We start from the raw sequence: 24755 nt of genomic DNA, 5'->3' as shown, positions 1-24755 counted from the left end.
AATAAGGCTGAATATCAGGCACTATGCACAGGAGGGCTAAAAATACTGCTGTATTTGGGACTAAACCTGCCATGGCTCTCAGGAGCAGTTGGGTATTGCAGGAATGTCCTATGTGGCAGAAAAATTAGAGATATCTCATGGAAATCTGCAAGTGTATCATGGCATCTTGTGAGGGGTGTGTGACATCCCACCCATATTCCTCCTGACCAGTCTGGACCCCTCTCTGGACTGTTGTTACAGAGCAGATCCAGTCTGGCACAAGGAAACCAGGCTCACACACAGCAGCTCTGAGGGTTTGGTTATACTGAGATGAGGTGTTTATCCTTTGGAAAAAAGATTAGGAGAGACCTCATTAAGGTATAAAGAAAACCCTGCTGGGAATAAAAGATCAAGGCTATTTGGGTTATTGTCAAATCCATGTGTCAAGGGACATAAAGCTAGTCTGAAGAAGGACCTGAATTCTACGAAACATAAGCTTTTTTTTTTTTTAACAGCACTTAATAATGCAATTATAATAACAACTTGTGCTTTCTCATGCCTTCCAATTTAAGATCTGAAAGCACTTCACAAACATGAATTAAGCCTTCCAGGACTGTTGCGAGGTGCAGCAAATATTCCTCTCTTTTACAAACTGAAAAACTGAGGAACAGCATGAGCACAAGGCAGCACAGCATGTGGAGGAGTATGTCTTTATTTTAATCATGTTAGGCATTGCCTCAGGGCTTTGTTTGCTCACCAGGTGCAGTCCTGTGGCTGTCCAGAACCTGTCTCCTGATGATGCTGTGGAGTTTTTCATTCTGCACCTTCCTTTCAGATCCCTCAGCCTTTATGGAAATGGTCATTTGTGAACAGGGAAGGAGAGCACTAGAAGGTGGCCACACAGCCATTGATGCCTTTGGCTGCTCCAAGATCCCAGGTGTCCCTCAACAACAGTGGATTGAGTTTTGTTGCCCCCAGCCTCCTTAGTGTTTCAGTGTGTGCCAGCAGCACCCAGGGCAGAGGGGCTCCTAAGCCATTTGCATCCAGCGTGGTTTGTAAATCCCTGTATTCAGAGTGTCACTGTGCTCTCAAGGGATGTCCCTTCCTCTGGTGCCCACCACATGCCTGAAGAGCAGGGGAACCACAGGCTCATCCTTTGAAGTGTTTCTCTAAGGTTTCTGTTCTCATTTCCAACTCAACAGAAGCCCCTGCAGACAGGTGGGCATTTGGGACTGGGAGCTGGGCTGTTTGATTGTACCAGCCGTGAGAAGGAAGCTGCCAGTGGTCTGATTGCACATCATGGGCTATTTCCAATCTGGAATTGTGGACTGCTCCTTTCACCTTGACAGTGCTCTGGTGGTGGGACCATTAGTATGGGTGGCAAGTCGGCAGGAAATAAAATTGTCCTCCCCTAACAAGCTGGCCTCACCTGACCTTGAAGACATTATTTTAAATTAAGTGGCATTTCAGCTAAGGTAGTTACATATAAATTGGTTGAGGTAATGCTTGCTTGAGCTGAACATGCCCAGCTCTAGTGCCTGTTAACTCCCTGGTTCTGCATCCATTCCTGCCTCTCTCCTTTGTTCACCAGCACAGGTTCCCTTTAGGTATCACAGATATCTAGATACGTGCATTTGCTCCCTTTTTTTCCTCACTCTCCCTCTTTGTAGCATGAGAATAGAGAGCAGGCTGCTTCAGCAGGTGTGCTATGCACAGAGCTTGGGGTCTGGCTTGAGTGTGCCCTGATGGCACATGGGTGAGCAGGATCCAGGGTGACATCAACAGGAGGCAGCTGTACTTGGGAGGAGACTCTCACAAGCCCATGACACATTTTGTTTGTTTCCATACCTCAAGTTCATTCTCTAACTCTGAGATCATACACAAAAATATTTCTTCAGGTTGCACTGTTCACTGCAGGTGAACTGTTTAGTGGTTTCTTATCATCCAGAGGACCAAATATCCCTTGGATTTTTCTAAAGGCCACTTTGCACAAAAGCATTCCTAGAAAAATTAATCTTCCTCATTGGTATTCAAGGCTCAGTGTTGGGGGAATCTTACTTTTCTTCCACCATGCAGCTAATCACTGCATGGGGCTGTGCTTGAGCTTCAGCAGCTCACTGTTGTTTGGTAAAGATTAAAAAATAACAATTGGTGGTGTCATCAAATCAGTGCAGCCAGTGAAATCAAAGCCTCAAACACCATCAAAGGTCTGCATGTCTCACAGAGCAAAAAGCCACAAGAGCAACAGAATGGCTGTGCTGCCACTGCTGCTTTGATCCCACTGGTGATGTTGGGGAGGAAATCAGGTTGCAGCATTCCTCCTGTCTGCCTTCAACACTGAGAGATCCTGAGTGCATCAATAAACAGTAGAAAACAAGGAGGGCGTGTGTTCAGGTGCACTTCAGGCTTTGGGATGAGTGTTTCTAGAGAGTTTGTGGGAATAGAAATCTAACTGAAATCAATGGCAGCGTTTGTGCTGTTTAATGACAAGCCAATACGAGGCAGCCCTGGAGTACAGCGTGTTCTCACCTGCCTCTGTGCTAAGTGGACAAGCTGCTGCAAGCTGATCCAGCTGGGAGGTGTGCCTGTGAGTTACACCCTCTGCAAGGGAGGCTGGGATCCCATGAGCTAAGCCTGTTTCAGGGTGAAAAGGCTGTGACCTGGCAGCAGCTGCTGGTCAGAGCAGCAGAAGGGATGTTCAAAGCCAGTGCTGGTGTGTATCAGTAGCAGACCTGTGTGCAGAAGGAAATAAGGGCTGTTTATCTCCTGGATAGATATGGCACTTCAATGGAAGATGGGATTGAATTTTCCAGCAGCACCTCTGCAACATCTGTCCTGAGCTAGAGGCAGCTTTTTGTCATCTATGTGCTTTCCTTGCCCCAGTGCTCAGAGTCTGAGTGATGGCTCTGCTCATCCTTAATGATGATGTAGGGCTGGATGTCACTGCACCTTTGAGGGTCAGTTGTGGGAATCTCCAGACTCCATTGTTCTGACATTATTGCTGTATTAGAAGGGGAAAACAGGGTGAAAATCTGCAGCAGCCTTGGTAGAAGGAGCAATTGTCCATTGCAATGTGTTTGTTATCAGTCTGAGCATGGAGTCAGCTTAATGTCATTTGAGTCACTGCTTCCAGGGCTGGAGGCCACAGACAGAGACAGGCTGGACTGGATGGTGTCCTGGTGTTGGTGCAGTCCCAACACTCTCTCTCTATGATATCCTGACTTAGAGGGAGCACAGAAGATGATGGTGGAGGTGAGGTGATGCTGCAAGGCTTTAGAAGACACTTCTCTGTAAAGACGGATTAGAAACAGGCTGGAGTCCTGATGAGATAGGATTATTTCTGCACCAGCAAGTCCATTTAATGGCTGAGGATCAGTATTCAGCACTGGGGACACATGGAGAAGGTTCAGGTGTCTGAATTAGCATCCAAGTTAGTTTCAGGTGCAGCCAATGCTTTCAGGACATCTGTGCAGCTGAGCCAAATTCTGGGAAGATGGGCATCATGTTTGCTACCAACCTAGACAAACTCTGCTTTAGACTTTGGAAAACTGTCAAGGATTTGGGTTTTTTCTTCTCTAATGCATGCTGGCAAGCTGTGACAGGAGAAGGTGCTTGAATCCTGGCTGGACTGAGCTCTGAATGAATCCATGTGTTGATTTGCTATCCTGTCTCATTTCAGCCCTTGAGGTTTTGCAGATCCCACAGCTGGGTGAAGGGCCATTTGCAGTGGTGGGGAGGGATAAGCCAGGACACCATGTTGTCTTTGTTAGTATTCAACTGGAGTCATGCAGGATCAGAGCTCTGATCTCTTGTTCACACAGTTCAGCTGTTGTAGGTTGTCTGGGTGTCAAGGTGGCCTCTAAACCAGGGAGGCCACTGGGGCTCTGCAGCTCTGAAGACAGAGACCAGCTGTGTTGCAGGTGGAGCTGGTTGTCAGTACTCTTGTCCTGTAACTGGGCATCAACATATTTTTAGGAGTTTTAGTGAATCCCAGGAAGGAGAGGTGTAATTCATCTGCACAATCCTGCTCCTGGCTGTGCTCTCCTGGCTGCTTTCCCCACAGAGCTGTCCTGCCTGGACCCTCTGAGGGAGCACCTACCCATTCTTTACAACCAGGAGCTCCTTTTGGCAGCTCTCTCTTTGCAGCCTGGCTGTCATGGCTCTCTGTCTGCTCATTTTGAAATGCCCCTACAAATGGCCCTGCACTTCTCTGGGAGACATTTCCTGTATTTCTCCCCACACTCAACAGGAGTGTCAGCATCCATAGGATTTCTTACAGCTCTGAGAATGCCTTCCACTGGGAACCTGCCTGCACCAAAGTACCCTGGCACAGTTTGAGCTGCAGTTTCATCTGATCCTTTTAAGAGTTGGGAATGGCTGTTTTGATGTCTGATATCTGTGAACATGAAAGGCTCCTTTCCTTCTTACTGTGCACTGGGCAGGGCAATGCCTGTCTCTCCCAATCAAAAATGTAATCAAAGATCTCACTTCTTGTAAAAAATGTATTAAGAAGACAGAGAAACAACGCAGCAGATTTCTGTTGGTTTCACTGCTGGTTTGTTCTGGTTTCTACTTCTGTGCTTCTCTCTCCTGCCTTTCACAAAAGAACACCCACCTCAACTTTCCCCATGTCTTGACATGTTTAATTGCAAAACATTGAGCTTTGAAAACAAAACAAACAAACAAAAAATCATTGCATTTGATTCAAACGAAATATCGATTGTCCTTGAGTTCCCACACCATGGATATTGGCAACATTTTGTCAGCACCAAGAGTGAGTAGAAGGATCACAGCAAGAAAACAAATTTTCCAACTGGAAGGAAAAGAAGCTGAGCCAGGAAAATAGCTGTGTCCCATCACTCCCTGTCCCACAGCTGCATCTTAATAAATGGTCTGCTGACCTGATGTTAAGGTTTCCAGTTTACAGTAAGCAGCATTTCCCTTAAACAAGATACTGATAAAGTGAAACAAGGGAATGGAGGGGGTGGAGAAGAAATTTGCAAAACATGCTGGAGTGAGAAAGTCGGAACATACCGTGTGTGTCTTGGGAGTGAGAACATGTCTCAGTGTGTGAATAAATATATAATGTATAGACATATGCTCTCTCTTCTCAGAAACTCTCCAAGTAGTCCCAGATTTTGCTGCTTTCAGTAGCATGGCAAAGGAAAAGGCAGGGGAAAGCTGGAGCTGGTGATTGAGGGTTGTAGGATGATGGTTTGGGTGGAGCATCCTCACTTTCTGAAAAGGAGACTGGTCACACAGAGGGTCTCAGGCACCACCAGAGGCTGTGTGAGGAGCAGGTGGTCTGTCTGGAGAGACACAATGCACTCAGGTTTGCTCATTTTCATCTTGCAGACAAAGGCTAATGGAGATCAGATTTCCACACAAATTCAGCTGAGGAAAAAAGAGAATGGGAAGAGGAGTCAGGAAAGTGTTAGCACAAAGTTATTTGTTAAATGGATTTTTTTATTGTTTCCCATGAAGTCTGCACAGAGCTGTTGTCCTCTTTTAAATTTCTCTTCTGGCATTTGTTCCCCTATTCACTGCCTCCACAATTCTCCCATTCAAGTCAAAAAAGCTACCTCTGAAAGACCAGTGTAACATTAGCAGAAATTACTAGCAGCAGTGATTTCAATATTCAAATGGACAATATATTTAGTAATAGACTGGGAGTTGCATAAATAGAGTATGAATGCCTGGTAATGAATCATATCAATAATTTTCACATACAGACTGTGCCTTACATTTCTCAAAGGCCTTTACAAATACCAATTGATTCTCACAGCAGGCCTGCTCAGTGGAGGAGTTGTTATTAGTTTTACTGGAGGGTGAGGATATTGAGATGCAGAGAAATGATGCTACTTGTGTAGTTCATGCTGGGACCCAGAGTGAGGAATAAACTTGGAAGCTCCTGACTCACAGCTCTTAATCATGGGGCTGCATAGCTCTTTGTGATTTCTTTGGCTTGGCTGGAAGTGGCAGTCCTCATGGAGAGAGGTTTCTGTCAGGCCCCAAACTCTGGGGCTGATGGGATGTGGGTAAAGGCAGGAATAATTAATACACTGGGGATGGCAAAACTGGTCCTGATCGAGCTGTGTTTCAAGTCAGGATTAGGACCCCTGCCCCACACAGATCAGGACTGGAGGTTTTTTGACCTATGGAAACATGGTTTTCCATGAAGAATAATGGCAGCTAATGCAGCCAAACTCCATGAAGAGAAAGGGGCATCCTGAATCCAGCTGCACTTTGTAACTCTCACCCACCTCAGTCAAGGAAGGTAATGGCTCAAGAGTACCTGAAATACTGGAAGTCTCTTTTCTAGTGTAGCATCTGACCCAGCATTCACCACCCTGCCCATCCTCTGTTTACTGGTGCCTCTCTTAATTCTGCAGTAAATTGTTGCAGCTCTTAATGTTTCTCCCAGTGACCCCGGGATGCAGTCAGTGATGAGAAGAAAGGCAGGTTAAACAAAACATGCCTCAAACAAGGAAAACCTAATTTATCTTTTGCCCTCATGCTGTACTGAACTCACCAAGGCTGACTCACTGCTCAGGAGAAGAGGCCGTGCTCTCACCTTGTGTAAAACCATGACATGGTACTCCCAGCTGTCTTTTCAAACACATCTTATTCTAGCATTTTACTTGATGTTTTGAGTGACAGTGTACACTGAGAAATTGTCTAGAAGCTGGCCACAGTGGCACTTGGCTTTTTTTTTTTTCTGAGAGGTTACATCATTTCCAACACATCAACATCTTAAGAGTCCATTAAATTGGCAGAGCAACATGCACTGCATTGCACTTGTCTGTATCGAATTTCCTCTGCTGTAGCATTGCCTAGTGACCCAAATTTCACAGGTTCTCGTGGTCCCTCACAGTTCTCCACAGTCCTAACCCACCCAAGTAGTTTTGCCATCTCACAGGGAGGTTTTCCTTCTCTAAATCATCAGTCCTTGGGCTGAAACTATCAATTCTTGTGATCGTGTTGCCAACTCTGCTCCACAGTCCTCCTGGGGACTGGCAGGGGACTGAGGATGGGGAATAATTCAAGTTCCTCTGGAGCTGACAGACAAAGAAGGAATGGGCAACCCAAATTGTCTTTTCAGAACTTAAATTGCTAAGCCCCAGCCCCATTCTGGCGAGCTCTGCCTGCTCTTCATACAATGACCAGAGGCAGAAGGCAACAACCTGGAACCCACAACCCAGAACCAAATTTTCCACCTTGTACTTGTAGCCTTTGGAAAGAGCATTTGTATTTCTCAGGGCTGTCCCACAGGGACAAACTTTAGCTTTCAAGCTTTAAGAACTGTTTTAACAAGCTTATTGAGCAACTTCATTGTCTTGTCTTCCAGATGAAACTTGGCCACATCTACTCTTTTCAATCTATTTTTCCCTCTACCTTCTTATCAACCTATTCAGCACGGAGTTTTACCTTTCCCTGGCCATTTTCTGACTATCTTAATACTCATTTTTAGTGATCTTTACTTGATGTAAATGATATTTGCAGTTTCATTAACTCTTTCAGAGAAGAATCTGCATGTCAAAAAGGCTTTCTTCTACACTGTGATGCTCTTTCAGCCAGATTATGTTATATTCCTCTAGGCTCTACCCCAGGTATTTTGTTCCATGAAATGAGTCTAGCATGTTTAGGGAATAGATTTTTTTTTTTTTTTTTGCCTTTTCCCTTCTTAAGAAAAAGAAAGAAAAAGGAAAACATAGCAACGACAGCATGGCAACAGCAGCTGCAGCACAAAGGAGAAATAGGCAAACAGAATTCCGAAACACGTATTCACTGCTAAGCTATTTTTACTGGTTGGTGAGTGAGCATGTGGGGGTATTATAACAAAATAAGTGAGAAAATAGCTTACAAATAATTCATAGGTAACTTTAGATGAGAACACATCTTAATGGCTTCATCCTCCCAGCTAGCCCTCGTGCTATATGAATCTCCACATGCACAAACTTAAAGGTCACCTCTGATCTATGCTATTTATACATTGCAAATTTGTGCACAGACACATATATAACATTCCATACAAAAAAAAATAATGTCAGTGGAGAATTAAGGTTAAATAACAGGGCACTAAGTAAAGAATTGTGCCTCCCTGCATAGCAACTTAAGGATAAATCTATGTCATTAAATCTGCCTCTGCCTTTGCACTGGAGAGCAGAGATTTCCCTACAGGAAAACACCCTGGGTGTTTTGTGGGGTCTTTCAGGGTCTGTCCATGGCTCTTGCCTCTGCTGCTGACCTGCTTTGTGACCCTGGGAACTTCTCATTGCTTCTCTGGGGACCTCTTTCCCCATTCCCCTTTTGTCAGGAGCACACAGTCAGGAATGCTTTTCAGTATGTACTGAAAAGTGACAAAATAATAAGGAAAAGCATCTTCCATCACCAACCTGATCTAGTGGGCAGCATCCCACTGGAGCTGGAACTAGATGATCTTCAAGTCCCCTCCAGCCCAGACTATTCTGTGATTCTATGAAATCTTCTGCTTCACCATCCTCTCCCCAAAATGCCCCACTCTCACTGCAGACCAGTAAACTGTGGGAAGTCTTTCACTAAATTAAAAAAAAATTCATTGAGTGCTTGAGAGAAACAGCCTCCAAAGTGTTGGACTCCTTTACAGTTACAGCCTGATCTGTTGTGCTGTGTGAGCCCTTTTTTTCTGTTCAGTCATGATCCATGGGAGACTGAAAGTAAACACAGTCTCTTAAGTCTCCTCCACAATCCTGATGCTTTTACTGGCACAGAGAGGAGCCCAGCTCAGCCCTCTGCAGCCAAAACTAGATTCATTTGTCTTTAGAAACAACACAAATCTGTTTTCCTGGTTAAATAAAGTCATTTGCAGGGTTCTGTTGTGGGAAGGATGTGTCAGCTCGTGCTGAAAGGAGCAGTCATGGGGATGAATGGGTTGGTTGTTGGGCTGGAACAGCCCTGTGCACACTGAAGGGTCCTTCCCCAGGCAGGCTGAGCCCTGGCTGGGATGGTGCCCAGGGGGTGCTGCAGGTGCCTGGGCATCACTGCCAGCTTTATTGTGGCCATTCCCACCGTGCCACTGAGTTTGGGATTGGTTATTGCAGAATTAATCCCACATCTCACACAGAGCTTGGGGACAGCTCTGGTTTCTGCAGCAAAGGAGGCAAATGGGCCTGGAGCACTGAATCCTTTGTGTGGCTCTGTGCTGCCCTGCTGGTGTAGGAGGCCCATTTCTTCTTGTCTGTCTGTCTCAGGCCATGCTGGTGCTTCCCTGCCCTTCAGAGGTGTGACAAGCAATGACTTTCAACGTGTTTCATTTCTCCTCACTGCTGTAGAGTGACTTGTTCTAGAAATTTTGATGTGTAACTGGTAGAAGAAAAGGTTGGTGATGTTCTCCAGAGGACATCAGGAATGAGGAAACAGCAGCTAAAGTGGTTTGATTCCCTCTGAGATTTTTTTTCAAATGTAGTTGAAAACAAGCAAGTGAAATGAGATGCTTAGAAGCACTGTGTTTGTGAGGTTCTTTCTGGTTTTAAATTACTTCGTTTAAACATCTTTGTCCATGAAACCTCCAAGGGAGCTCATCCTCTCGTTTTCTCATCTGCATCTTCTGCCTTCTGTCTGGTTCTTGCACAAGAAAGAATGTAAAATATCTCATGTACATCTGTATATACAGAAATAAATGTAATTGAGTTGTAAAATAGTCTGGTTGAGCAGGAGGAGGTCAGTGATCTCAAATAATCCTGACACTTTAGTCAAGACCTGCTCTGTATTACAGTTCAGATTTGCTGAGGTCTTTTCCTGTGGCCTTCTGTAACATCTGAAAATATAAAAGTGCTTTTCTCCAATGTATTTAGAGCACAGCCTAGATCTGAGGCATTTGAAGAAATACTTCTTGACTCTTTTGCTGTTATGTTTGTATTTTTTGCTTGTGAAAACAATTCTCAAGAGCATTGTTAGGTGGGTCATAGCAGGAACACCTCTGGGCTCACTGGGGAATGTGTGAAAGCAGGTTTGGAGGGCTTTTATTTTCACACCATGTTTCAGCTCTGTAGTGATAAATGTTTTCTGGAGTACAAACCTGAAGTCCCTCCCCTTGCAGGTCTCACTCGTTGAAATGTAGAAAGAGTTTTTTTTAATTCAAAGGATTTCTTAGCAGTCAGGTTGTGTCACACTTAGCCAGTGACAGGTCTGATCAGCAGCTTGGCAAGTAGCACAAAGTGGGAACTGCTGTTTATTTTAGCAGCTGATGGCACTAGACAGGTAGGATTGGTGCAGGACATAGGGCAGAGAGGAAAGGTAATGGCACAACATGGAGAAAAATGAGGGAGGAACAGATCTTTTAGGCAATTCTGTATTGGCAATTGACCTACAACTCCACACAAGCCAGACATACACTACCAGAATTTTTACCATACCCTCTGGGCTGTGTGCTGGATAATTCCCATGCCCTTCAGCAGGTGGGGTAAATGCTGCTGAGTGAGATACCTGGGAGAGAAGCATTTGGAGTCCCTGAAAGTCATCTTGATTCAGGACAGTATTTTAACCTTGCAGGTGTGGGGAAAGAAAAAATGTGTTTCCTTTTCTTGCAGGCAGAACCAGCCCCTGCACACACACCTGGGTCTAAAACCCCAACCAGCATGTGCTCCTTTCAGCCAGACCCACAGCATCCTGTGGGATGAGAGGATGTCACAGTGGCTTTGTTGCTGCAGTACTGTAACCACAAACAGCCCAATTACTTAAAATGGGCCTCAGCCAGTTCATTCATATTTCATTGAGAACTCTTTGAAAGATAGGCATATAGAGCTGAGAGCTGGCTCCAGTCTTAGTTATTTACATCAGGATGGGGGTGATAAAATCTTTTATTAGTGTAGTGTTTAAATATTTTGGCTCTCTATTCCAATATTGTGGCAAGAAAGAGCCATATGTGTTCCTAGAAAGAGAGCCTAGTGCAGCCGTTAATCAGGAGAGGATCTATTAATGTATTAACATTCAGAATAATGAGCAAAACCAGCATGCACTGCAGAGACTAACACATATCTCTAGTCTGCAGTTTTGAAGTGTTTAGGAAATGTTGTGTTCCTCCATCTTTCTAAAACTGGTGTTCTGCCAAGAGAAGTTCTCTTCTGTTTTTAATTTTAGAAAGGTTAAATCTATTTACAAAAGCAAACATAGCATGGAGTGCTGAAAACCAGGAGGATGTGGGCACTAACAGGCTCCCAGGCTTTAGAGTTCACAGCAGGAGCTGACTTGGCAGGGAAACATGTAGGCTTGTCCTTTCCTTCCCTTTAAATGCTAATGCTGAGTAGGGGACAAGGTATGAAGTCCAAGCTCCATACCAGCTCCCCATTTCTCCAGAAAGCACAGGACAACGTGTGTGTGTCTGCAGATCACCACTGCACTTCAGGGAAGCTTGCTGAAAGACTTGGCACAGGAAAAGGGCAAATTTTAAAGAGCTCCAGAGTGGGAGAGATTGCTGGTTGAGCAGCTTGCATGCCTCGAGGTCATTGCTAATGAGCAGTGTCTTGCCTAAAGAAGTGAACATTTCATTTTAGTGCTGCTATGAAAAGCAGCCATACTGTGTCCCCTTTGCATCCCACACTACTGCCCACTTTGCTGTGGCATCTGGAGCAGGCTGCACCAGGAAGGGAAGGAAGCCCTCTTGAAGGATGTGGAAGGATGCTGAAGTGGTAGCAGAGCTCAGATGAGAGGAGCATGACAGCTGTTACCAGATCATGCAAAAAGCCTGCCAGCAAAAATGCATCAGTTTGTGTGATATCCGGGTGTCTTGTCTTCTGTTTTCATAATTGCATACATGGTGTCTGCATAAATCTCTTCGCCCCCTGCACTTGCAGCAAAAGGAGCTGACTGGAGGATGGCAGCACATCAGTGGGAGAACACCAGCAGGAAGAGACAACCAGTCAGATGTGTGTCAGATGGGGAGGCCCGGGGCCCCAGGCAGGCTCCTCAGAGGTTGCTCGAACATGGTGCACTTGCTAAACACAAAACCTCTCCTTTTCCCTTCGGGGAGAGGAGCATGTTCATCCAGACATGAGAACCAGCAGTGCTGTCTTGCCATGTTCTTCAGGAGCTTAGTGCCAAATGACAGCACAGGCAGCAACAGCAGGAGCTTTCAGCAAACGCGTCATAGCCCAAAGGGCTGAGTGTCCCCTCAAGGGATACAGTGGAATTTCTCCTGCTGTTTCAGTGAACACTGAAATCTTCCTATTTAATCACTCCTTAACTGCAACCTCTGTCTCTTGAGCCATGGACTTTCTTATGGTGAGATCAGGCCTGCTCAAGAAGAGAGGAGTCCTATGTGTCTTTGTTTCACATTGAATTTTACCATTAAAAGCCCATTTCAATATAGCTGGATATACCCAACATAAACAGGCCAGTTAACTGGTTTCCATGCTATCTAGTTCTTCAAGGTTTCCTGCCTGTGGTCTGCAAGTCTGGTTGAGTAACTCCACAAATAGAATTACTGATATCCGTCAGCTCCATTATAAAAATTATAACATCCTCTTCTCAGTATAAACTTCCACTTGTGGCTATAGATGCAGTCTGAGGAATGTGGGGTTGTGAGCTGTTAAGGGTTAAGACTCATTCTTGAGGACACAAGAAAATCATTCTGCATGTTCAGAATCAACTTCCTTCTTTGACTTGTTGGGTACTGACAACTCAGGCTTGCTTTGGTCCTGCTGGCAGTCGTGCTGATGACAGCGATTTCAAATGAATAAAAATGAAGGAAAACGTGAGCCAGCAGAAAAGCAAAAGCAGGAAAAGCACCTTCCCCAACCCACACTGACATCGTGGCATTTGGTTATTGATGTTGCAATGGCAACCAATGTTATTCCCAGAGCCAACACTTAAATTCCACTTTGGTAGATCATAACTGTAAGCAAGTCACAGGGTCCCACAGGAAGGGGTAATTATTGACCAATTCTTCTTGCTCTTAGATGAGCGGTGCCTGTGGTCTGCGGTGCAGAGCACTGGCTCTGTGCAGAGGTGACTAATATGTGTCACCAATTTCCTTGATGTAAGGCTTGAACCTGCAGTTTAGCCCAGGGTGCCAGACTATGACAAACAAGAGCTAGAAGAGGGTAGTGAATAAACATGGTGAGAATTTCAGCTGTAATCTGCCATCAGGTCCATCTGTTATTCCTTCCTCCACAAGCCTTGCAAAGTCAATGAGCCAGGAACAGGCATGCTCCATATACTGTCCCATCCCTCAGCCACAGAGCTAAGGTCTAATTGTCTGCTTGTCATTAAGTTTATCACTTACAGTCTCTTGAGCCATTACTGGTCACGGAATCTTGTTCAGTTCTTTAGCCTTCTGTGCACCCCACTTGTGTCAAGGCTTCCAGAAGGATGCCAAAAAGATGATGAGGATAAATGTGTTAATCATGTGATGGCATCTGAAACATGGCAGAAGAGCTGTCACTCCAGATGTGCCTCCCAGGCGTGTGTCCTCTGCTCATTTAACCATTCCCAGCCGCAGGCACTCTCCCTCCATCTCATACAAGGTGAGATGCCCAGCTCACAGACTCAAGGGCTCATTTCCAGTTGGCAGCTGGTGAGTCCTGAGGCCTGTATGACCTATTTTCACTCTGTGTCATGTGCAGACACTTTCCTGCTGATTTCCTCTAATCCAGACACAGGAAGGCAGAGGCTTCAGAGCAGGACCATGATGCAGGAGCAGCCAAGCAGTGGTACAGTGTGTGTCTGGTGTGACTCAGTGAGGGATGAAGGCTCCAGCAAGCTCTGCCTCTTGGGGAGCAGTGGTTTGCTTTGGGGGAGGAATGCCTATCTCCCAGGCAACACTGCAGCCTCAAAAGTTGCTGTCAAAATTCTCCATGGTTCCAGACCAGACATCTCTCACTCATGGCAGGGTTTGGCAAACTCTGCTGCTTGTGTTCTCTTACAGACCTCATGCCCCCAGCTGCACTTCACAAGTGGAGTATCTCCCTGCCTTGGGAACAGGCAGTCTTAATTACAGCCTGCATCGATAATTTTTTTTGCATTTCTCCCAAAGGTGCTTCTTTCTCATGTTCCAGAAACTCCATGTTCTTGGTTTACTGCTCCTCTGTTCCTTCCAGCTCAGAGAGCTTCCAGCCAGGGAGATGGAGAGGAATGTGATAAGCAGCTTGGCTGGTTAGTGAGCTCCCTGTCTAACTGAGGGATGCTGGGATCACTTGCCAGTCCCTGGTATCTCCCTCAAGTTCTCTGCCTTCTGCTGGCTCTCCTGGGGGAGCAGTTTGGAGCCTGGTTTGAGTGGCAGCTACTTTTCACTTTGTCCCAAGCCGTGTTCACCCAGGTCAGGTGCAGACCAGAAACTGCCTCTGGATGGCAGGGCTGGAGAGCTACATGAGCCTGAGATTTGGCTGGGAAAACAGAGCTTAAAAAACACCCAGTCCCTCTCATTCCCAGTGACAACTGCAGAGTCACTGCAGAGAAAGTAATGGGAGATTTTTCTCTCCCTAATTTATGTCTCTCCTGCATATGGCTTCTACGGAGTCGCTGATGTTACAGACAGATGGGTTGGCATTTTACTAGACAGAACACATGGGCTAGATGTTGTTAATGCTTGTTAGCTACTCACTGTGCAGCTTGACCAGTCCAACACAGTAACCTCACAGATGGTTGGGAAGCTGCAGCCGGGGTGCTGGAGCGGTCCAGCCCTGCCACGTGCGGTGTGACAGCAGTTGGGCTAACACACGTTTGGCTGATCTTTCCAAAGGGATTTGTTGTAGGTCAGAGACAGCCATGGCTCTGGGAGCAGCACAGCTTCCCTGTGTATCAAGGAGAGACTCTGATTTGTAAAGATCCTGAGATTTTTATGGAGGTATTGGTTTAAAGGATTAATGCTGTAGTTTGGGTTTTTATATAGAATGGGGTTGGAAAAATTCTGTGAGCGCCGTGCCTTGTTCCCATCTCTGCTCCTTCATGCTTGATGTTTATAAGCATATTTGGCTGGTGAACACTATTTAGCAGATCTGAAGTCTGTTAAAAACTTGTACTTTATGAGCTCAAGTTCCGACTACAGCTGGCTGCCAGTATTAGTTTAGAGTGACATCCCATGTGATTTTCCATTCTCTGTGATGTGAGGAGTCTGCTGTGATTTACTCTCACCAGCCATGTGTTCAGTGGAACCATTTTTAGGTATCACCTCAGCAAATCTCCACAGGGTGAGTCTCCTTCTGGCTGGTTTGGACATCCCATCAGAGAATCTGTGGATGCAAAAGTAGATGCTACGGGTGAATCATTTGCATTGCCATCTTCCCTCTTTGACAATGTTCAATTTGCAGCATAATGATGGGAGCCTGAATGAACCCTACAGATGAAATGGGGAATTTTAGTTTCTGCACTTGTTCTCTAAAAACTCTCAAAGCACTTTTGGAAAATGCATGGGTATTAATCCACACTGAGCAGTAGTTCTTCAATCCTATGATTTAAATTGGATATATTTGTCTCTGTCTGTCCTGAACTGTTCAGTAACATTAATGCACCCTGATAATAGCTGTCACATTTTACCCCGGGGGTTGTTCCTCAGTGATAGGTGAAATCACAGCAGTTCAAAGACCTGTCTTCCAGGATGAAAAGCTCTATAGGAATATTCAGATATAAAATAGTAATAGTATGAATCAAAAAATACGCTTCCCTTATTTTAAAGTCTTTGATCTTATTTTTATGGCATCGCATTTGACAGTCTAAAGGGCATTAACCTGTGGGAGAAACCTTTTGAAAGAAGGTGCTGACTCGCCCTCTGCTGCACAGAGCGCTGTCCCCCAGGATTAACCAGCAGCTTTCCCCCACAGAGAGGGGTACAGCCCATCAGCACGTCTCTGCTCTTTTTTATGTTTCATTTTTGATGTTAGGTGCAGGAGAGCTCGCCTAGATCCAAGCAGGGATCTGTGGGGACAGGCTGGTGCAGCACACCCTGCTCTGCTTTCCTCTGCTGCTGAGCTGGTGCAGCATCCAGGACCCATCACTGCTGCCACTCGTGTACGCAGTGCCTGGGTCGTGGTTCTGATTAAGATGGAAGTATACGAGCTGACCTCTTGTTCCAAAGACATTCTGGGGTTGTGGTTCATCTCAGTGTTGAATAATAAGAAAGAGAAAGGAAATGTTTGCTATAAATCTCAGTGCACACAGGGCCGTTTCTCACTTACCCCATCCCAGCATTCAATTTTCTTCTTGGCATTGCCAGGCATTTGCTTTTCTTTGCTCAGCAGCTAAAAGCAGCTTTTTCATTACATTTCCTGGAAGGCTTTTTACAGGCATCCATCCCTGTCTGCCTCATAAATTCACTTTATATACCAAGCTGGTGACACAGAGGTCAGAGGTCTTGGCAAGAAACAATTATTATGAGGAAGTGTTCTTCTTCTTTGGGTTACAATGAGGATATTAAAGGGGGGGGGAAATTTTGCTGCAGACCAGGAATGGTTATTGTGAAAGGGAGGTGACCTGATTGATTAAGTGCTGTACATCCTGCAGGAGCCACCATGGGCAGGCATCCTGTCAGGCCAGCTGGAACCTGCCAGTTACCATGAAAAAAAGAAGGAAATCAGTAAACAGTTTGCTAAATAACCTCATAAATATTTCCAGCCATAAGCACATCTTGTGGTTCAATTTTGTGTTGGTTGGGTTTTTTTTCTTTCCTTAATATTTCCCTAATTTTAAATGAACGGCCTGTAATTAAAGTGATTTAGAGGCTACCTGGGGACCTGGTATTTGAGCAGTGCATGATGCTTAGGAGAGATTGATTGGTGAGGCATAACTCAATTGGGGTATTTTGATAATGATATCATCACCCGAGAGAGCCAAGTTTGAGCAATTAAATCTCAAAACCTCGTGTTTGGGTTGTTATAACTTCAGCAGGCATTTTCTGCATGTGCACACACACACACACACACACACACACACACACACACACATTTTTTCCTTGGTTTTTTTCCTTGTTTTTTTTTTTCTGGGAACTCCAGTTTTTTGGCTGCCCTGTGTCTGTCTGTCTGGGGTGATCTGAAGTAGTGATTTATCAGCTGTGCAGACCCAGAGAGAGGGTGCCAGCCCACTCAGCATCACTGCTTCCCCCCTTAACATCTGCACGTGGACAAGGCGGCCTTTGACATTTAGAAAAATCTTGGCATCTGAAGCAAGAGGCAGAAACAAAAGGATTTTCTCATTTAAAGGTCAGAGCCAGCAGCTTCTTAAAGGAAAATTTCAAATAGGTTTGTTGGACTGTGGCAGGGTTTGTGGGTGTCAGTGGGTGCTATGGGGAAGGTGTCAGGGAGCTGAGGGATGTTTCAGGACCAGCAGTGTGCCCAAGGCTCTGAGGCATACATGGCAATAGAGCTGTGGAGCTTTTGGTAGGTGATCACTTGGAACAGCCAACCCTGAGGGCTTCTGCTGGCACATGAAGGCTTTGGAAAGAGGGAATGACTGCCCCAAATGAAGAGGAGGTCTGAGGGATTCTTGTGATGAAGCCAAATTGCTAAAGGGGTCGATCTGGTGGGGAGATGTGCATAACCCACATCGAGGTGGACAGCACAGCACTCTTCAGGGTAGGGTGGGGAGCACCACAAGGAGAAGGGAAAGGGGGAGTGAGAACTCAGGCACAGAGGCCACAGCATGGCCCGTAGTTCTGGACCTGTACAGAGCAGGGAGAAGCACTGGAGTGTTGGGTGTGAAGCCGTGGTGCCCCTTCCCTCATTGCACACGGGGCTGGTTGCTGTGTGTGCTCAGAGCTGGCATCCATGGGGACACAGCACAGACAGTGATTTATGGAAGGAGCAGAGCAGATGAGATGGGGCCTTCAAGATGTATTCACTGGGTAAATGTCACCAGGCTGTGATTCACTTGCCCCTTTTGACCCCTAATACATCTTAGCCTTGGAAAGCACCGTCTACCCTAGAGCATGGCCAAGAGCATCTGCAATGCAAAGGTTTGTCACCACGCCAAGGGGTGGCTCTGGCAGCCCTGCCAAAGCCCTGGACTTCATCCTTCTGCACGCTGTGGAGGTGTTTGAAGCTCCTTTGTTCCCAAGCTGAGACACAACTGTCTTGCCTGCTGTGCCTGGCACAAAGCTCCACCATCCCTGTTGTCAGCTTGCCAAAACCCATTCAGGAACTCCACCTGCAACACTGGATGTGTGTGTTTGAAGTTGCAGGAACACATGTCCTACATGGATTGCATCCCCAAAGGCAATTGTGCTTTCTCAGTGTGGAAATCAGAGGTAGAAAATCCTTACTTCATTTTGAAATCTCAGGTTGTATGGAATTCGGTTGTGTAGAATTCATGTTGTGCAGAATTTTCCCTTGTTTCTGCATTTCTGCTCCATACTTTCTGATGATACCAAGTCTCCATGCCAGCTCTCTCCTTGGGGTGTGCAGCCACCCTCTTTTCAGTCTTATCCCAGTGTCTGAAGGTCTACATGACCTTGGGTCTAATGCTCAACCTGTATTTTTCAAGAAGCAGCCTTTGTGTGATTAAACTCACACTGCATGCCAGTTCATAGCCAATGGCACTTTGGAGCCATTGTTTTTAGCTACCAAAACATGTCAGAGAGAAGAGGAAACAGGTGTACAAGAAAATAAAACCTGAGTGTATCCAGGTGAGAGTGCACTTCTGAGCCCTGTGGTAGCTTGTGAGTGACTAAAGGGACACTGTCACACTTTTCACATAGGTCCCCCTGGGCAGCTGGAGGAATCAGAGAAGGAAATGCTGGGTCTTGGCTTTCAGGAAAGGCTTGTGTGCAACAGGAGGATGGGTGCAAAGAGCCATCTCAGCAGGAGCAGTGCAGACATTGAAGTGGCAGTGGTTAAGAGAGCCTGTTACAGTCCATATGTTGCAGTTTTATGAGCCCAGTTCATCCAGCTGCAGGTCCATTCCCTGATAAGTGACATTTGGGAATGCCTGTTGCTCTTCCACATCATCTGCATTCTCTCCTCCTTGCTGAGATGGAGAGAAGAACCTGCTTTTTCTACCATGTTGGTGGTTATTTGAGACATTTTTACATGTATATCTGAACTATAAAGTCTTGAATAATTTACTGGTTTCCAGAGTTAAGAGGAAGATTTATGATGTTTCCTTCTGGCAGGTGGCTGCTGATCTTGATTCCCCTGAAGAAACAGCTGTGCTAACAGCTCCCTTCTCGGAGCAGCTACTCCAGGTTCATGTTGTTCTGTGGAAATAGAGCAGTGTTGTTGTGGTTTGCAAGACAGAAAGGTCTGCCCCCTGATCATCTGGTTGCTGTGGGGTAGCACAGCCTGCGAGGAGACAAATAGGCTGTCACCCTTCAAATCTCCGACAAGAGTCACATCCCACCCAGCCCAGCAGAGCTGGGTGTGCAGTAACACTGGGCAAAGAGTGAATTCCTTTGCTTTTCTAGAAGAGGTCCCCATAGCCCTTAAATCAGACTAAACTGGCAACAGAGCTTAGCAAAAGCTGAACTCTTTCCTTTTGCAAGTATTTGAGATCTGAATAAAACATAACAGAGACCTGAGTCTTGGTAGTTTAGTGAGCCAGACAGACTTTTCCCATGAATTAGAAGAAACCAATACAGGGCTATGTGCAGAGTACCTGAGAGATGGTGTTCTCATCGTGATTTCTCAGGGAAACTGAGGTTTAGGAGGAAATATTTACATCTCTAGTGAAGCACTGCACTTGTGTGGCCCAGCACAGAGGGGAAAGGGAGAGTGAAGCATAATGGTGGTCCCCAAAGTGTCCTCTTGCCTTGACTCCTCTATGCATTGATTCTGGGGTGGATGGGGATACTCACAGCTTTTCCTTTGATCCCATGTATTCAGTTTGACTCTAAATGTTGATGTTTTTTTTTTTCTTTTTTCTTTCTTTTTTTTTTTTCCTTTTTGTTTTTTTGCCCTTCTCTTCAAAATCAAGAGCACACTGTAGCAGTGGTGTCAGTAGTGCTGGGCACAGAGCAGTCAGGGCTGGGTTTGAATGTGCTCTGGTCTCTCTCACCCCATTCCCACTCATGGACTGTCCCCATGAATCAGTGACACTTGTTTATGCCCCTCTCAGCTTTGTATTTTATTCCTAGATGGGCTGGGGTGGCTTTTGGCTTCATCTAAACTTAGGATTCTAGGGAATGCATCAGCAGAGTGAAGGTGAGTGTGATACATGGAGTGTGCTGTGAATAGCTGATCTCAGCTGGCACCTGCAGCAGCAATGTCCAGGAGCTTGCCTCTGAGGGTTGAGACTTTGATAAATAAAAAAAGAATATATAAAAAATGGGTGGAGGAAATCCTTGCTATGAACAGTGAAGAGGAGGACTTGAGTGCTCTTGCAGCTTTGAACTGCTGGAAATTTCATGTTTCTTATTTTCAGAAATACAGTTTTTAGAGCTGGAACCACAGGCATGCCCTGCATTGATCTAGAATGGTGTGGAACACCAGAGCCTGCAGATTCACTCAGCAGAGCATCCCCCCCACGTCCTCCCCCTCAGTTCCTGCACACCCCTGTGCATCCCCCTGCCTTGCTCTGATCCCCTGCTTGCTCCTGTTCCTGCCTCAGGCACTTCCCTCTCTGCCAGCAAGTGCACCAGGCAGGGTGCAGACTGGCTTTTGAAAAGAAATCCTGTGAATTAATGGGAACATATTGCTATTATTTCATATAATCACTTTATTTGTAAAGCACAGGCTGCAGAGGTACTCCTGCTGTTGAACCCAAAGCAGCAAATCTATCTATATATCCCAGTCTATACTACATTATGAACAGATGGGTGAAGAAAAAAAGCAATAAAAACAAATAATAAGAAAAGTTCCAATGATAGCAATTTTAAAACACTCCTAGGGGGAAAAAAAAGTTTCTCCATTTTTTTTTAAAGCAGTGTGAGATTGAATGAGCTGCACTGCAAGTGCATCCATCCTCTAAGTTCACATGTAAACATCTACTGGCAGAGGAAGAATTGCTTTTTTTCCAAGTGGCTGCCTTCTCGCCTTGTGCCTGTTACAGAAGCAATCATAAGAAACCTGGGTGAGATGTCTGGGGCTTGGAAGCATTGGGGGTTTTCTTTGATTTTTTAGAGTTCCTGGGGAGACAGAGGCCGTGAGGGTGAGAGGGAGGATGGTGCCTCCCTTGACGGCTGAGAAAACTCAATGGGAAATAGCAGTCCTCTCAGAAGCACATATTTATCCACATAACTTTCTCTGAACATTTTTCTTCTGCCTCTGCTGCAGGAGGAAACTTTTGTTTATGAAAAATAGTAGAGAGAAACTACCATTAATCTCATTAAAAAAAAGAGAAAATATTCAAATATAGCTTTCACCCGTGACACCAGCGAGCTCAAAGTAGAGGAAATTTAAAACATTTATGTTGCTCTGGTTTTGAGGTCATAAAACACAAGCAAATGGTCTGGCACTGGATGCTAAATTTCTTAAGGAATTTACTTTAATTAATTAAACTAGTAAACCAATTAATGGATTTGCTTGTAAATTCTTGGAAAATTAATTCTGTGCCCAAAGAGTGTTTTAAATCTGCAAGGGAGGCTGTGTATTTCATACAGAGCTTGAATTCCCATCTCAGATGAATCCAACTCGGCACTGAGAGAGCTGGAGATACAAGTGATGCATTCATAATACTCGGACCTTCCTCCAAAACTGGCACTTCTCATCAGCTGAATCTGGGAGAGATTTGCAAAATAAAACCTGTGCTGCTGCCACAGCACCCAGCTTCTGTGCTTCTGCTCTGCTGTGACACCTCTGGCTTTACGTGGGCTGGGAATTTACATCCTTCCTGATGCCTCCAACTGGCTCCTTCATCTGCCATCTCTTCCCTCTTTGATCTGGTCCAGGGGTACCTCAGGTGCACAGGAGGTACAGGTAGCTCTGGCAAGCAGCAGATCAAAGCACAGGATTTGCCAAAAAACAGCCCAGCCAAATTAAAGATCTGAACAAAAGCTAATTCACTTTTCCACATGAAAACCTTGTTTTGATTCCCTGCCTGGCTTGGGGATGACAGGGACATCCTCTGTAGATTGCACTCCTCACAGTCCAAAGTGACCCAAACACAGAGAGTTCATAATCAAACGTGTCCAGGTGCTTGAGAACATGAAATGGGAAGGAAGGAGGTTCCCTGGGGCTCTCGGCAGCTAAAGCCATGTTTACCCTCCCATGGCAATCTTCCACTTTGGGTCTTGGCATCCTTTGATTGAGGAGGGGGCTGCCAGCCATGCCTGGCACCACCCGTGCTGTCCCACCTCACCTCCAACAGGAAGCAGAGCTGCAAAGCAATTAGGAATGGGAGTATTTTGAAGTGGAAAATGGCAGGGGAAAAAAATTAGCATTTGCACAGTGATGTTTTTGCTGTTTATTAATAAACAAGCTGCTTTCATGCCTCCGGGGGCAGGAGAGGCTTCAAGCATTCCTTATTTCTCTTGCATTTAGCTTTTTTTTTGCTTGTTTTATATGTTACAGGAGATTTGTAGTGTCTTCCCACATGTTGAGTTTCCTTATTTTCTTGAGAGCATCCTTGGAATAATTCCTCTGGAGGCTTCGGCTGTGTGCTGCCAGGTTGATTTAAACACTTTAGGGATGCAGGATGGATCAGTACTCCTTGGGAAGGAGTTATGCTAATCAGGAACAGGTCTGCTTACTCTTACAGAAGTGGCATGACTTCAGGGAAAAGTGTTTTCATGGAGAGAAAACCCCTGTGCAGAGCTCCTGCCACCCTGGGTGGTGCTGGTGACAGTGATGCTGATGTAGCCACCTCTGTTCTTTGCTGCAGCACAGTCTCTTTCCAGGATGGTCAGACATCTCCTCGATACTACATTTGTCACCAGGGAAGGCTCCCAAGGGTCCTGCATGGGGACATTGGGATGCAGGGCTCAGGAATGCTGTGTGCCAAACAGGTGGCATGTCCTTGGTGACAGGCAGATCTGTGCCAAAGGAGGCTTCAGGGTGGCACTGCTCCAGTGTCAGGGAGGTTAATTAAAACCCTCATGTATTAATGGGCTTGTTCTTCTTTCCCTTTAGGCCTCCAGCTCCTCTGGTGGAAAAATGCAGCTTCTGGAAACGGAGTTCTCTCGAACCATCCGGGAGCTCATCGAGCTGCACCTGCTGCGCCAGGACAGCATCCCAGCCTTCCTCAGTGCCCTCACCCTCGACCTCTTCAGCCGCCAGACCATCGCTTAGTGCCCCACTGCCAGCTGCCAGCCAGGCTTTGGCCCTCCTGAGTAGGACACTTGAGGTAGCAAGGAAAAATTCTCCTGTTCACCACCCTTAATTTGTGGTGTTGGGTTGCTTCTCCTTCTTCCCCCTTCTTTCATGCTGAGTGACAAATCCCACCAATTCCTCTGAAAAGCATAATTTTTGTCCGGTGGGAGGGCAAGTCCGGCTCCATGCCAGGGCTCTCCTGTGCCAGGATCCAATCCCTGCCTTTGAACTGGGCCACGTGCTCATCACTACCCAGATTCTCAGGATCTGTCTGGGAGTACGGTGGGAATTGCTGGTTTGAGGAACCCCAGCATCACCATTCCCAGCTTTTCCCAAAAGGAATCTCTAAATCTGGGCCCTAACAAAGAGCCAAACCTGCATCAGGCTGGTGCTTCCTGATGCATGGTTGTCCTCTTCTAATGGCAGCCAAGGGCTTGGTCCCTGAGGATAGAGACCCAGGGAAAGTCTCTTGCTCTTGCAAACATCTCAACACTCAGCAAGTTTGAAATTATTTTTAAGTTATCAATGACCTGAGTCTGCCATCACTCAGCAGACAAGCACAAGCATAAATAGCCATTTGAAGCCCCTATACCTGTGTTGACATCTCTGTGGCTCAGTCACTGCCATGCTTTTGATTCTTTACTGAGACTTTAGGGCTCTTGGTTATCTCAGGACTGTAGAATAGTGGAAAGGAGCAGTTTGGGCTCCATTGTGTTCAATGCTGGTGGCTGTGTTTTGGGAGGTCTCCTTCCTCCTCCCCTCCATGGAGGTGGAGCATCCCCAGATGCCTGACATTTTGTATTATAATGGATGTAGTTCTTCTGTCATAACAATAAATTGTCACTGCCCAAACTGGGTGTATGACTCTTATTTGGGATGCACTCTGTGCCTAGCTCTGCTCTCCCACATGTAGAGGAAGAGCACATCAATGGTCTGATGTGCTTCACAAAGGGAGGACATCATTATCTCTGTTTTTCCAGGCAAGTCTCATTCATAGATTTATAGAATCTTCAACGGTTTGGGTTGGAAGGGATGTTGGAGATCATTTAGTCCCAACCCTAGCTGCCTTTAACCAAATCAGTTTGCTATAAACTTCTGTGTATATTGATTTCCCCCTGATTTCAGCAGGAACACACTCCCTAGGCTTGGAGAAAAGGTAGCAGTGAGCAGGCTAGAGAGTTAGCTGAGATACTTGCAGTGACTGCAGGGTTGGCCAGGTATGCTGGAGTCACTTGGAGACCTGTTGATGTATCTACAGGCATGGAAAACATCTGCTGTTGACCTCATCTGCTGTTGACCAGAGGTGGAGGGACAAACACGAGATCTGGGGAGGCTGCAGCCCCCATCTCCTCAGCTCACCTCTCTGCAGGGAAGCGTAATAGCAAAAGTTTGTCATTTTCTCTTCTGCTTGAAGAAGTCCCGGTGGAAGATGAATTGCTGGGCATGCTGTGCCAGGGGAAGGCTGCCTGATTCATATGCACGGCGTGGCACGGAGAGTCGCCTTCCCCAGTCATGGGGAAAATGAATCATGACGTCAGCCGCATTCAGCTCCGCCGCCAACACAATAGCAGATCCTGGCTGCCGCGGAAAATTTTTCTCCTGGCTCCTTGCAGGAGAAATGAAGTAATT

The 24755-nt window shown here is 45.9% G+C and overlaps 1 protein-coding gene across 2 annotated transcripts in view; it reads left to right on the top strand.

Annotated features, from left to right (window-relative positions):
- The window catches only part of MAD1L1 (mitotic arrest deficient 1 like 1), a 348568-nt gene extending 324596 nt beyond the window's left edge, over nucleotides 1–23972 (top strand). For both annotated transcript variants that reach the window (XM_030229927.2, XM_050980223.1), the window contains one exon: nucleotides 22947–23972. In XM_030229927.2, coding sequence (XP_030085787.2) covers nucleotides 22947–23105 — 159 coding nt within the window. In that variant the 3' untranslated portion in view covers nucleotides 23106–23972. The remainder of the gene's footprint in view (nucleotides 1–22946) is intronic.
- Nucleotides 23973–24755: the final 783 nt, after the last annotated feature.

This window comes from Serinus canaria, chromosome 14, assembly GCF_022539315.1.
Source record: "Serinus canaria isolate serCan28SL12 chromosome 14, serCan2020, whole genome shotgun sequence".
NCBI lineage: Eukaryota > Metazoa > Chordata > Aves > Passeriformes > Fringillidae > Serinus > Serinus canaria.
The sequence above is the reverse complement of the archived record's forward strand: the minus strand, read 5'-3'. Positions and strand labels throughout refer to the sequence as shown.